The sequence below is a fragment of the Mangifera indica genome, unplaced genomic scaffold (genome assembly GCF_011075055.1).
Source record: "Mangifera indica cultivar Alphonso unplaced genomic scaffold, CATAS_Mindica_2.1 Un_0077, whole genome shotgun sequence".
Taxonomy (NCBI): domain Eukaryota; kingdom Viridiplantae; phylum Streptophyta; class Magnoliopsida; order Sapindales; family Anacardiaceae; genus Mangifera; species Mangifera indica.
Genome location: NW_025401169.1, coordinates 114,567 through 129,248, shown reverse-complemented (window position 1 = coordinate 129,248; position 14,682 = coordinate 114,567). Strand labels below are relative to the sequence as shown.

Sequence of the window (14,682 nt, the reverse complement as noted above, 5' to 3'; positions counted from 1 at the left end):
ACCTGATTTATCATAATCCTATTTTAGAGAAATCCTAACCTAATATGTACAACTCGACATTAGAAAAATATTATGCATGCCATACTGCTGGAACATAATGGCTTGATTTTCCATGGTTTGAACATTAGGGATGCTGACCTTGGGATTCAATTAGAAGAATGTTTAATGAAACTCTAGTTGACAACCTACAATCTCTTTAATATTTTTGTGTCAACAATAGGTGTTAACCATTGTTTGTTTGGGGAGTTCGTGATTTTGTCATCATGAGTGTTTGTTTTGGTTCAAGTCCTTATTGTTGTTATTGTTATTTTTGTTGATGAACATTAAAATGTATTGCCTGGCTCCTTCATGTCATTTTCCCTCTTCCTTGCTTTCCTCTTGGTTTGATTTATACTTTTGCAAATTTACTAGGTTGATATTCACATTGATGCTTTCTTATTATCTTTTGATTTTAACATCTGTTTATATGGTGATAGATAATATGAAATTTGCTCTATTTAAGTTTCTGAAATGCATGGTTCAGCTGTAAGGGTTTAAACCCCTTCCATCTCTTGAGGGGGGAAAAAAAGACTGGGAACTTATATCCTTATAGTTTTTGCCTTTTTTTCCTGTCCAACTTATGTATGGCTACCTAATTAAATCAGGGAATCGAACCTGTTACATGTGTGGTTCTCCAGATCATTTCATAAGAAACTGCCCTGTTGCTTCAAGTCCAAATTCTATGCTACATACAGGTATCATCCGGATCCCTTCTCTTATTTAGTTGTTTGACATATATATACTGTCAGATGGTTGCCTGTATTTGGTTGTTTGACATATGTATACTGTCAGAGGGTTGCCTATTATTTGGTTGTTTGACATATATATACTGTCTGAGGGTTGTCTTTGATTTTTTTCCCCTTGGATTTCAGGAAATGGTGGTTTTCCACATGCTATGCATGGTTATGTATCAACTTACTGGAACGGACCTCCTTTGCCCCATGTTGCAAACATATATGCTAATCCAGGGATAATGCCCTTCAATGTAGCTATGGTCCTCGTGCCCCACCTTTTACTGGTCCTATGTATATGCCATCTACGTTTGGTGGCCCACCTGCCTATGGGTAAGTTGAATGATGTGATTGTTTCTAGTTACTTATATTACCCCTCATTCTCAACACCCAACCACCACCCCCCCCCCCCCAACCTTTTTCTTTAACATTTCATATATTCTGGCTTTGAAAATTATTACTTCATTGATTGGTTGATGTAGTGAATTTTAATGCTGAATCATCTTGCAGTGGTTTCGGGAGGATGAGAGGAGCAGCAGCTCCAGTTGTGATTAATACAGAGCGACATCTATTTCATTCAGAGATTTTGGATCGTCAAGTTTATGAAAAGAAACGGAAGTTATCAAATCTGAATATGAGGTAAATCTGTTTTTAGATATTAAGCATCATGTGTTTTTATGGAGCCTAAAAGATATGTATCCTTTGCTGTGTGAATTTTTTCCCTTCCTTTTCACTTGTCTGGGGTGGGTTGTTTTTTAAATGTTACAAGATCATATAAATGATTCATTGTTTTGCACTTGCTATTTTGTTGTCTTATTTTAATGTTTGGCTGGCATCGCCTTTTTCTTCATTCATAGAAACTTGATTTATACTCTATCCTATTCATGTGTATGTAGTCCCTGATGCCTTGTTTTGATTTTACACAATTCAAATGTCTAAAGTTATCTATATAGTAATAAAAAATGTAAATAGGCAAACAAGGTTTTCTTCATTGTTTGGATCATGTATGTGGATCAGGTTTTATGGTTCTTTTGAATTATAAAATCCTGCCCTTTAACTTTGGCCATTTGGAGTTTTCATTGCCTTTCTATTTTCATTTCTATTTCTCCACAAGGGGTCTCAAATAGAGGCACCTGTGATGCCACCGGCGAAGGCACATCCATCTCCTTTTCCAATAGAGAACATATCAGTAGTGCATTCACAAACAGCAGGTGAACTAATGCGGATTAAGATCTATACCAGAAAAGTAATGGTTCTCATTACCTGTAAAAAATTTGGCATTTTTAGGACTTTATTTTTTTAGGGAAAGAATCAGAGTTGCTTGGGGGTTACAGGTGCCATTTCTATTGTCCTTGAAAAGTGGCTGCTTGCTGGGTTTATTTACTAAATTGTATTTTTATGTTACTTTCTTGTATGCTGATGCTTCTTTATTTGAATAACTTCTGTATCTCCAGTGGACAGTCCGATGATGATGATGATGATGATGATGATTATCTTCATATTAAGAAAAGGTGTCACTTGAGTGAGGAAGAAAGATCAGATGACCGTAGATCTCATATCAGTAGGGAAAGGAGTGTAAGCTGTTCTGAGGAAAGCATTTTGCGTAGGTTACACAAGAGACACTTCATGACACTAATTTGGACAATGGCACGTACTCTGTTGATGAGAAACATGAGAAAAATCCCCATTCCTCAATTTCTGGTAGAGAATGGAGGCCACATCACTCAGAGAGAAGTTCAGAAGTTGAGAATATCCCCATTGGTTCCAGCTGGAAAAGTGATATGAGGCAAAAAGAACAGAGCAGAAACTCTAAAAAGCACAGTGCAAGAAGGGAGCAGTGTTGCAGTGATTCTAGTTGTGTTCGCCATCCAAGTAACAAAGAGAAAGAGGTTGAAAGAAAGAGAGTGAAGTCTGATGTCAAAAAACATGAACAGAAACATAGCAGCCGCTCAGATTCTGGTTTGGAACCAAGCTGTCCTGGTGATATAAAAAAACAACTAAAAGAGAGAGATTTCAGTAATGTGTCAGGGCATTCTCGGCACAATTCAAGGTCTATGGACAATCAGCCAAGTCATGATAGGTGGCTGATGGTCAGGGGGTCGGATGAAAATTATGCTGAAGACTTTCGTTATAAAAAACGAAAAAGAGTTTACTAATCGAAACAACAGGCCTGATGTTTTGAGGTAAATGTGTATATGGAATCTGAAATTCTTTTCATTCCAGTTAGGTATTTGTTGTAGCTTGTTTTATAAGTAGCGCATCATGTCGTCCTTTAACTTTCTAGAGGTGATGGCTTTGACACACTCTTTGGACTTATGCAAGCATATTTCATCTAATTTGAATTCTCTGTTGATTTTACTGATACAGATCTGGTTGAGTGATCAACTTTTCAACAGTAGCTTCCTGGACATCCGTTTTGTCTTTAACATTTGTTGAAGCGTAGTGCTATGAGCACAAATAATATGTATAACTTTGTGCACAAATAATGACGAAGTCACCATGTGATTGGATAGTTTTAAATTTGAGATAAAATAATATCTAATTATATGATGACATATTATTGTTTGTACACAAAGTTTTAGACTGCTTGTGCATATAGTTTTATTGTTCGCTAAATAACCCTATTTACTTTTTTAGCTTGAGCTGTGGAGGCTAGCAAACAAAGGTTTTAAGTTGAGGAGCAATGGTAAGTATATTTTATGTTTCAGACACATCAAAACATGCTGAACTTCTTTTTGCAGAGATGGCTGATGCTGGTAAAGGTATGTTTCCCTTTCAGAAGAGAGAAAAGAAAAATTAAGTGAAAAGTTTATTCTTTTTCCTGGGAATATATCATTCCCCTACTGCAGAATGAGCTGCACATTCATGCTATAACATGCACATAGATGTATGTTTGTCTTCCGTGGTGACTTAGTGTGATGCCTTTTCTATTTAGATGACCTGTCAGTAAACATGTGTGAGCATTGTTTTTGTCGTTCATTTCCTGGCCACCTGTGCTTGAGGTCCTACTTTTCTGACCAAGAGTATCATGCAGTCAAATATTACAATGCTGCATTTTTCTTGCATTCCTTGACATCAAGCCTTATTTTTGTGAAATTTAGTTGGTTTCGTTTTTTTAACCCCCGAGTCTTGACTTGAAGTTCATTTTTCACTACAACACATTTTAGTTGGTTTGTTCTAAAAAACACAATAATGACAAAAAAGTAGTTTTAAATTAGAGATAAAACAACACTTAATTAAAAGATAGTATATGCACAAATATGTCACGATGTGATTGAGTAGTTTTAAATTAAATATAAAACAATATTTAATCAATTCATTTCTTCTTGTATGATTTGTTACGAGGAGGGCTCTCTTTAAATCAGACAAATTCCTCGCCCTTCAACTGTTTTTAACATACAATTTGTCCACTCTCTAACTAATTCTCATTGTGAAAACTAGTAGTTTTTTGCGTGAACGATGTTGTCCCTTTATTTTTTAAAACCAAAATGAAATGGAGCCTTTTCCCATTCTTCAATGACCCTTGCCAAATGGGATCGTATCATTTGAAAAGTGATTTGAATTCTTATCAATATCTCCCCCTTCAAACACAGTCCTCAAGGAAAAATACTCTGAAGTGTCATTTCAGTTTGTTGGCATATTCCCATGTGGCCTCGCCAAAAGACATCCCTTGTCATTGTGTCAAGAGTTGAGCAGTTATAACATTCTTCTATTTGACCATGTGACGGTTGAGGATGGCTTGTGGAAGAAGAACATGAATGATAAAGTTTTGTGGATTCGTGGCAGGGACAGTAGGTGTGTGAATTGGTTTTAGTATTTAGTAATAATATGTGAAAGACATCATGTATTTCTGCCCTTGGAGGAAGTTGAAGCTTTCAAGCAAAAACTCTAATAGTGACTTAAATATGGAAGAGCTTGAAATATTTTGTATTGAAAGTATCAATAAGGTTGTTGCTTGTTATATACCCAGTCTTTCATATGAAATATTTGTTCTATTTGTTTTTTATCAACTAATTATTTTTTGGGTAAGTCTATCAGGTAAAAATTTCATTTTGCTCTAAGCCCTTGACAGATGCCTTTGTAGAAGTTGGATGGTAGCCTTCTAAATATGAAGAGAAGCATTGATAGCTTCGATTCTTGAATCATTTGGGAAATATGGGACATGGAGAGGGGTGTATATACATAAAAGGATTTGAAGGGTGACATTTGAATGCTTAAGTGATGAGAAGTGTTATACGAGAACTCGGTCAGGGACAATATCCAAAATAAAGTGTGTGGTATCTCTCATGCCATGCATCTTAGATGGCTTTAAAAGCATCTATTCACAACCTTTGTCTACCCATCTAGTTAAGGATGATAAGTAGTAGACATTTGTAGGATGTCAGCCTTTAGCTTGAAGAGCTTCTACCAAAACTTATTGATGAATAATAACCCTTGATCACTAGTAATAGAGTTAGGCATTCCATTCAACTTATAGATACTGTTTAGAAAATTTTAAGCCATAAGCCACAATAGCTACCAAGAATGGATAAGTTAGTCCTATGAAATGTGTGTATTAAGTGAAACTTTCAACAACCACATATAAGACATACCTACCTTGTGATTTTGGAAGTCCTTCAATGAAGTCCATTATAAGATCTGTAAATACTCCAGCAAGCATGAGCAATGGTTGCAAAAGGCTAAGAGAAGCAATATTCTTGGTTTGTTTCTTAGACATATCTGACAATTCCTAATATAGTCTTCCACATTCTTTCATATACCTTTCTAGACCATAGATGTTGGCCTCGTTCACCGTCATTGTAAGTCTTGAATGTCCTCTCATAACAGAGTTCTGGAATAGGTTGATAAGGTCCTATTGAAATTCATTATCCTTCCTAACCGCATACTTTCCTTTCCTCCTAAGTTTATCTTGCTACCATGAATATTCCTTATGCATTCTTGAGTCTGTCTATTTTGCTGCTATAATGGTCTTGAGATGTTCATCAACTACCCATGTGTTCGTAATTCTAGTTAGTAATTTGAAGGGGAATACCGTTGTTGTAAGGCTGTTAACTTTCATTCCATGCAATTGAGATAATGCATCTCCCACCACATTTTCCCTCCCTTTTTATAGACAATCTCATAATCATATTGCATAAATTTAGCTACTCATGCTTGCTAAGAAAGTGTTGTAATTTTCTGCTTTACTTGGTATTTTAGACTTTGATGATTAATCTTTATGATGAAGTCTTGGCTCACTAGTAGGGTTCCCATTTTTTGATAGCAAGCAAGATGACTAACATTTTCTTCTCATAAATGAAAGCAGTTGATGTTTAGAGGATCGAGCCTTACTATATGTTATGGGGTGGTACTTCTATATCAAGGCCTTCATTCCTTCCCTAAGCATCATTTTCCAGAATTTGTTTGCGTGATCTGGCAATGTAAGAATTGGTGTGGAAACCATGGTCTCTTTAAGGTTTTCAAATGCTTCATGAGGTGATGTGGACCATTGGAAGGAGTTTCTTTAAGGAGTTTTGTAAGTGGCCTAGCTAGTTGACTATATCCTTATACAAACTTTCTATAATAACCTATCAATCCTAGGAAACCTTTAGTTTGATTGTTTTTGGGGTTGGCCAATCTCTCACAACTTGTGTCTTAATAGACCAGTCTTCACACCAGTTAGTGTAATATATGTCTCAGGTAATAGATTTGTGTATAATCAAAAGTACATTTTCTTCTCATAACATACAACCTATGTGTTCTCAATGTTTTAAAAGCCTTTTTAAGGTGTTGCAAAAGATCCTTATTTTTACCGTATATTAGAATTTTACTGAAAAACATTAACACACGCATCCTTAGATAGGTTTTAAAGATAAAATTCATGAGATTTCGAAAAGTTGAAGGTGCATGGGTGAGTTCAAAAGGCATTAATAAGAATTTATAATGACATTCATGTGTTTTGAAGGTTGTCTTATCGACTGAGGAATGGAGGCAGGATGTGTCATTTTCTTCAATTACTTGATTTCAGATTGATTTTAGAAAATATTTCGGCTTTCCCAATCTCATTCAATAGCTCCTCAAAATTGAAATGAGGTATTTGTTTTTTTATTTTGACATCATTAAAACCCTATAATCCATACATAGCCTCCAAGAACCATCCCTCTTCTTGACTAGGACAATTAGGCTAGCATAAAAACTATTGTTGTTATGATGACACCAACCTCCAACATAAGAACTTTTATTTGTTTCAATGACACCGACTTTCAACATCTCTTGTACCTTCTCAATCACTTTTTTTTTTTTTTTTTTTACAAATTACTATATCTATATGGTTTATGGTTGCCAACTAGTGCATTCTCCTTGTGGACGGTTTGGTGTTCATGCTCTCTTTGAGATTGTAAGCCTTCATATTGTCTAAAGAAATCATTGAACTGACTCAATAACAATTATAACCCCTTTCAACTATTGTCAGCAAGTTCTCATGTGACTTCAACATGCTAGCTCAATTTCCTCATACTCCATTACCAATTGTGTGGAAGCTACATGTTGATTTTTGCATAATAAAGGCTGTAGTTTAGAGTGATTGATTGATGTCATTTCTTTCCCTTTGTTATCCTATAACATACATTGATTCCCCTTATGTTTAAAAGATATTTGAAGGTCCTTAAAATTCCATAAAATGTCCCCAAAGGTTGCCAACCATTGAGCCCTTACAATTAAGTTATAATTATCGAAGAGAAGAGTATATACATCAGTCGTAAATTGTTTTCTTTGAGCCCTCTATTCAAATTGTTTGTACATGAAGTGGCAGTGCCTTAACTTTAATGAAATATTAGTATGATGAAAAAATTGAATTGCACAGTTGTGCCATTAAAAGGTTTATCAGTTAACATTGATTTTCAATATATTGGGTGATTATAATGTCTTACTAGAGACCGTTCATGGTTTGTAAATAAAATAGTTGATTAATTTTAGATTAATTATAAATTTTATTCATTGCTAGTATATTAGGGAACCTATAGGGTACATGCATAAGGAGTCAGTTTTTCTAACTTGAAATATTGGGGTGTAAAGCATAAAGGGTGAATCACATTCGTTTGGTGAAGTTATATATCTAAAATTATGTTTGAAAAATATTTATAAATAAATACTTAAAACATAATTATGACTAATTAATATCAATTATGGATTGGGCAAATCATGCAATTAGCTACTGACTTTGGATGGAATATATAAATGAGCTACTAGAGTTTTGATATAAATTCATAGCATAACCTTAGCCATTTTTTCATTTAAGCTTTTGAGAAACTCTCACTCTAGTCATTTCTTTCTCTTTGGGGAAGAAGAGATTTTCTTTTCAATTTCTTCTCCTAATCTTAGTATACTTAATTTCATACATCATAAGCTAGCACCTATGTGTCTCTTGATCGTCATAGAGCCCTTACGTGGATGAGTAGGGTCTCGTTGGTATAACAACGAAAGTGTTTTAATTCTAGATGGATTTGAGGTGAAGTTGAAGAGGAGTCACCAAATGTAGGTATGAAAGTTTCAATATATTACTATCTATTGTCGCGTATGGTAGAATGACATTTTGTTTGAATTTGTCTTGTTGCATGATTAGATTCAAAAATTTTGTTTTGGATTTATTTGGGTTGAAAATTAAATTACGTAAGTTTTTAGAATCAAATTGAAATAATAATAATTTAACCAAAATTGGTTTTTGCGTGTGTTGATAGCATGATATGTTTGCTTGGTGAGGTGTTTCGTATATGGGCCTATAATTAATGGGTTAATTTACTTTTCATTTATTTTGTTAGGTTTTTAAATGAAATATTAAAATAGGGTTTGTGAATCTTGCCTCTCTTGAATTCTTTTGTAATTCACTTTTCATCTCAACTCCTTTCGAGTGTCGAGGTTTTCCATTTATTAATGTAATTTATATTGAATTAAATCAATGTATTTAGGGTGTGAAAAGTTGTCATGTAATTGAAGAGACGAATTAAGGCAATGAAAAGTTGTTATGTAATTGAAGAAACAAATAAAGACAATGTTGCATTTTCAAGACTCGAGAAGAGAAAGAATGAAGAGCAAAACCTTATATTAATCGAGCTATCCCCTTAGGGCTTGAAGGAGCCAATATTTGATAAAAGCATGTGTCAACACAAATTATGTTTTAGATTACCTTCATAAGGGTGTATGCATATATAGACTTAAGTTATGCATAAACATGACTAATAAAAGTAAGACTAAAATAGATAATTAAAATAAAACCCTTTAGTAAATTTTAAGTTGTATAAAAGCCTTCCACCACTATGAACTTAGTTAAGCTCTAAGTTTATCTATGTCTTATTCACCATAGCAAATGGTACAATTCAACCCTATAAAACCTAGTGACTAACAGTAATGGGTGTCATTTAACCATGATAATTGTTCGTAACAATGAATGTGGAAAAGCATGTGTCAACACAAATTATGTTTTAGATTACCTTCGTAAGGGTGTATGCATATATAGACTTAAGTTATGCATAAACATGACTAATAAAAGTAAGACTAAAATAGATAATTAAAATAAAACCCTTTAGTAAATTTTAAGTTGTATAAAAGCCTTCCACCACTATGAACTTAGTTAAGCTCTAAGTTTATCTATGTCTTATTCACCATAGCAAATGGTACAATTCAACCTTATAAAACCTAGTGACTAACAGTAATGGGTGTCATTTAACCATGATAATTGTTCCTAACAATAAATGTGGTTTGAGTTTGGAGGCACGAACTATATGCAGTTATCAATGTATTAGTGATATAGTATTCATTCTATTGATATCAAAAGTTGTACTCAAGGTTGTTTGAATTGTCAAGAATAATGCCCTTAACTTGAGTTCTTTCACTTGTACAATTGGCTTGTAGGCCTACCTAATCTACCCACATAGCTTGTTCAACATGGTTAAGTTAAAAATGGATTAGATAAGATTTTGGTCTACTAAGAGATCCACTGAGATTTTCCAAGACCAATAGTGAGAGTTATTAGCTCAAAAAAAAAAAAGTGAGTATTTATTTAATAAAACATAAAATAAAACATAAAATAAGTACTGATTAGTCTTATTTGCATATGTAGTTTCACAATGACAACTAATAATATAAGATTGCATTTTATACTTGAAATGGACAACAATTTAGATGACAAAAACTTGATTGACTAGTATCAAAATCTTCATATTGTGCTACACTAAAAAAAAAAAAAAGAAGTATGTCATAGAAAGCACCCAACGCATATAACTTGATCCTAATACCACCCAAGAGGAATGATATATTTATCAAAAATACCTTGATAATGCTAATGACGTTGCATATTTGATGTTAGCATTAACGTGAGGAAATAAATGGATGCTAGATCCGTTCTCCTACGTCTCAAAAGAGTTATTCTTTATGCATGCACGTTGTGAGAGGTACAAGTTGTCAAATTACAAGTATAGATACAAAATGTTAGAGGGAGCTCATATGGCTCTCATGTATTCAAGATGATTAGGTACATTGATAGGTTTGTGGCTTTGGGCTTTTGTATCGACCATGACCTTGCCATTGACTTGGTTTTGTAGTTCTAGCCTGATTTTTATTCTTAATTCAACATGAATGGGATTGAGAAATCTCTGGCTGAGATTTTGAACATGTTAAGGACTATGGAGCAAGGTATTAATAAGTCTTCGCCTGTATTCTTAGTTGATGCTAGAATGGGTAAGGGTAAGGGCAAAAGGAAATGCCAAGGCCAAGTCCAAACCCAAACCTTAGGCATAAGCTCAACTTGGTTTACCCCACTGGTGACATTGGGAAAAAGATGGTATGGTAGTATGTTTCTATTATGGCAAGTTTGATCATTGGAGGAGAAATTACAAGGTCTTTTAAGAAATAAGAAGTCAAATGCTTTTACTTCAGGTATATTTATGATTGAGATTAACTTATCTCTTGTTTCATCTTAGGTCATGGACACAAGATGTTGATATGACATTTGTACTTATGTGCAGGATCTAATGCAGAGTAGATCGCTTGCCCATGGAGAGGTGAGCTTACATGTTGGAATTGAAGCAAGACTAGCTGCATTAGTTGTAGGTCTTGGTTATTTAAGTTTGCCTATTGGCCTTATTTTAGAACTCAAAAATTATAATTATGTTATGGTAATTTCTAAGAATTTTATTTTTGTGTCTACTGTAGATGGACTAAGATTTTATTTATAATAAACAAAGGTTCTTTATCCTTTGGTTTGAATGATATCTTTTATGGAATTGTCTCATTAATTAATGGTCTCTATATTTAAAAAATAATAAATCTTACATACCTGTGGCAATGTAGGCACAAGTATAATTAATGATATGCTTAATTTAAATAATAATATTCTTAATCTTTAAAATAAAGAAAACTAGACATAACAAACTAAATCTTACATACTCGTGGCACTGTAGGAACGATTATGCAAACTTGACTTATATTTCAAAGCTCTAAAAGATGAAGTTTTGAAATTATTTGACTTCTAATTATATGATGAATGTGAGTCATGTCTTTTAGGTGAGATGACCAAGTCATCTTTTACTGAATATAGTGAAAATGTAATAAAATTGTTAAACATCATCCATAGTGATGTATATAGACCTCTAATAGTATAGGAAAAAGGTTACTATTCCTACTTTATCACATTTAATGATGACTTCAATAGATATGCAAAAACATAAGTCTTAATCTTTTTGAGAAATTTAAAACATTTAAGAATGAGGTTTAAAATTAGATAGACCAAAGTATTAAAATGCTTTGATATGATAAAAAAAGGTGAATAATTGAGCATATAATTTAATGAATACCTAAAGAAGTACGAGATGATATCACAACTCATCTCTCTTGGTACATCATGGCATAATGGTGTATTCAAATGAAGAAATCAAACCTTGATAGATATGGTTCGATCTATGATTAGTTTTAGTTATTTACCTACATCTTTCTAAGGTGATGCCCTAAAAATTACAGTATTTACACTAAACTGGTTGGCATCCAAATTTGTGGATAAGACTCTACATGAATTGTGGAATGAGTGAAAGCCTAATTTGGTTTATTTAAAGATTTGAGGTTATGATGCTTATGTCAATAAATTGGCAAGTAAGTTAGACTCTAAATCTAATTAGTATGTTTTTGTGTGGTATCCTAAGGAAATGAAATGTTATATTCAATTAAGGTAGACTCTACTTCTACGTTTTAATCTTGATGAAATATTAGTATGATGAATGGATTGAATTGTATGATTACAATACCATTAAAAGGTCTATCTATAAGATAAAACTGAGATCTATACATTATGAGTTTATAGTTATGTCTTTTGAATTAACGAATACATTTGAAATTTTTATGGACTTAATGAACAAAGTTTTCTAGGATATTTTGGATAAGTTTATGGTGGTGCTTATTGATGATATTTTAGTCTATTTAAAGACATGGGAAAAATAATAAGAGCATTTGTGATTTGTGTTACAAAAATTGAGGGAAAGACAATTGTATACCAAGTTCTCTAAGTGTAAGTGTTTGTTAAACTGAGTACCCTTTTAGGTCATGTAGTCATCGTTGAAGGTATTTTGGTGGATCCAAGTAATATTAAAGCAATTCTAGATTAGTAGAGCCCAAGAATACTAGAATAAGTAAATAGTTTTATGGGTTTAGGAGGGTATTACAAAAAGTTTTTTTAGGATTTTGCAAGGTTGGCAAGACCACTGCACAACTCTTATCAAGGACACCTCTTCCAATTGAAAAAAAAAAATCATATGAAGAGAGTTTCTAAGACTTGAAAAGGTGATTGACTACAACTTTCATCTGGACATTATCAAATGATGGTGTGGAGTTTGATATTTATGTTGATGCTTCATATAATGGACTTAAGGTAGTACTCTAATGTAGAAAGGTAAAATCATAGTCTATGCCTCAAGACAACTCAAACAATATGAAACAAGATACCCCAAACACAATCTAGAGCTAGCAACAGTAATGTTGGCCTTGAAGATATGAAAATACTATATATATAGGGTTAAATGTTATATTTACATAAATCATAAGAATTTAAAATGTTTTTTCACCTATAAAGAGTTACAATTGAAGTAATGATGGTTGGTTGGACCTAGTGAAAGATTACAATTGTGAGATTAGATACCACCTAAGCAAAGACTAGATGCCTTGAGCAGAAAAATCACCTTATCACATATTTTAGCTCATGAAAAGTTGTTGTAAGAGATTTTTAAGGAGCATATTAGGTTAGTGATTGGTGCTTTGGCAAGACTAGAGGTCAATTCATGTTGTTGGAGAAGATCAAGGATAAGTAATGTAACACCTATAAGTATATTCTAGGATAAAATAGTTTTTTCTCATATAGGCTTGACTTGGGTTGACTGCAACTTATGATTAGATTCAAATTAAATAAGAAATATTTAATTTTAGTTTATGTACGGTTGTACATTTGAGCATGTCCCTGCATATAGCTTTTCATGTCAACAGATTAGATAAGAGTCACGTATACAAATTTCAAATGAAACACATGATCTAATATGAGGATGTATGTTCATGCATGCAATTATGGAATTTGCCTTTAAATGTGATACAATATTGCACGATTTAAAGATTTATCTCATACAATCAGTGTGCATTCCCCATTCGTTTAAAGAGAGATAAATTGTTATTGAGGGAGGAAGTTTGATGAATTGTTTTTCCAGAGATGGGAAAAAGGAGAAAAGTGAAGAGAGAGAAGGGACTTTGGAGACCAAGTAAATAGGAACTTTTTTGGATTTCTTTAGCATGATTTTGTGACATTATTGCATATAGTTTAATAGGATTTTGATCGGAATGTTTGATGATGATTATAGATTGCATGTTTAGGGTTATGTATGTAATTATATGTTTTAAATGTGTTTTAATCATGATTGGAGATAACTGAGACCCAGGTTCAACTGTTGGTAATCACAAATATTATTACTTAAAAAAAACGATTGGAATAATCGAAGGTTAGATATAAATACGTGATTCTTGATTTTCAAATTGCTTATGGATATGTGTTTGGAATTATTGAGCAGATGGTTGACTATTGGATGAGTAAAGAATGAATTGGTGCATAAACCTTGTATTATAAGGATTGGTTATGTGTTGAATAGTGATCCACATGTTTGAGACTTAATTTTATGCATATAGGGAACTAGAAAAATGCTAGGATAGACGTTGAATTGATGGAGTGTTCTAGAATTAAAATTAGACCTTAAAACATCATAGAATAGGTTTTTCAGATGCCATGTTCGATTGTACTTAGAATAGTCATGATTGTGACATGCTTGGAAATTACATTTTCGTATGTCATGTACACCTGTGCACGTGATCGTGTATGTCGTACGTGGCTTATAATATTTTCTGTTAAATGTTAAATGGATGTAAAGAGATTTTGCACGCTTATTACTTTAATTAGGAAGGGGAGTATGCTCGTGCATCAAGACACACATCTATACTTAGACTGAATTACCAATTACCTTAAGGCTTCGTGTACCATTGTAAAAGAGAAGAGCAATCGTACATAAAGGAGGATGTATGGCATACACTTGAGCATGTGCGTCTGGATATCTATAGAATAAACATAAGCCATGCATTCAAGGCTAATGCATGACTGTACACTTGATAGTATACAATCATACATAGTAGAAACAAAATGTTAAAAATTTTAAGGAAGAAGTGAAGTTTATGAATCTTGAGAACTTAGGTTACATAATGAACTCTATAGCCATAAAACATTGCCTCGAAAGTTTAATTTATGAAAGGATACGGTATTAGACTAAGGTGAAAGTTGTTTCAAGCTCATAGTTAGGTAGCTCGAGATTGCATGCATGCATACCATGACAATACCCTAGTTAGTCTACCATGTGACGAGTTC

The 14,682-nt window shown here is 33.2% G+C and overlaps 1 protein-coding gene and 1 long non-coding RNA gene across 4 annotated transcripts; both read left to right on the top strand.

The window, feature by feature from the left end:
* The first annotated feature begins 1,041 nt into the window (after positions 1–1,041).
* LOC123207433 lies at positions 1,042–4,780 on the top strand. 3 transcript variants are annotated; one of them, XR_006500340.1, is made up of 4 exons: positions 1,042–1,103; positions 1,281–1,409; positions 2,225–2,953; positions 3,408–4,780. XR_006500340.1 is itself a non-coding variant. In XM_044624833.1 (3 exons), the coding sequence occupies exons 1-3, from the start codon at positions 1,063–1,065 to the stop codon at positions 2,553–2,555; spliced, it is 501 nt and encodes a 166-aa protein (XP_044480768.1). In that variant the 5' UTR covers positions 1,042–1,062; the 3' UTR covers positions 2,556–3,106. The 3 variants fall into 3 exon arrangements, 1 of the variants encoding a protein (XP_044480768.1); XR_006500339.1 differs by lacking the exon at positions 3,408–4,780 and adding an exon at positions 3,138–3,251; XM_044624833.1 differs by lacking the exon at positions 3,408–4,780 and having other exon boundaries at positions 2,225–3,106.
* A 1,638-nt stretch (positions 4,781–6,418) lies between these two features.
* Positions 6,419–11,014, top strand: LOC123207435. The gene is made up of 2 exons (XR_006500341.1): positions 6,419–10,679; positions 10,769–11,014. It is a non-coding gene; the product is annotated as an uncharacterized LOC123207435 (long non-coding RNA).
* Positions 11,015–14,682: the final 3,668 nt, after the last annotated feature.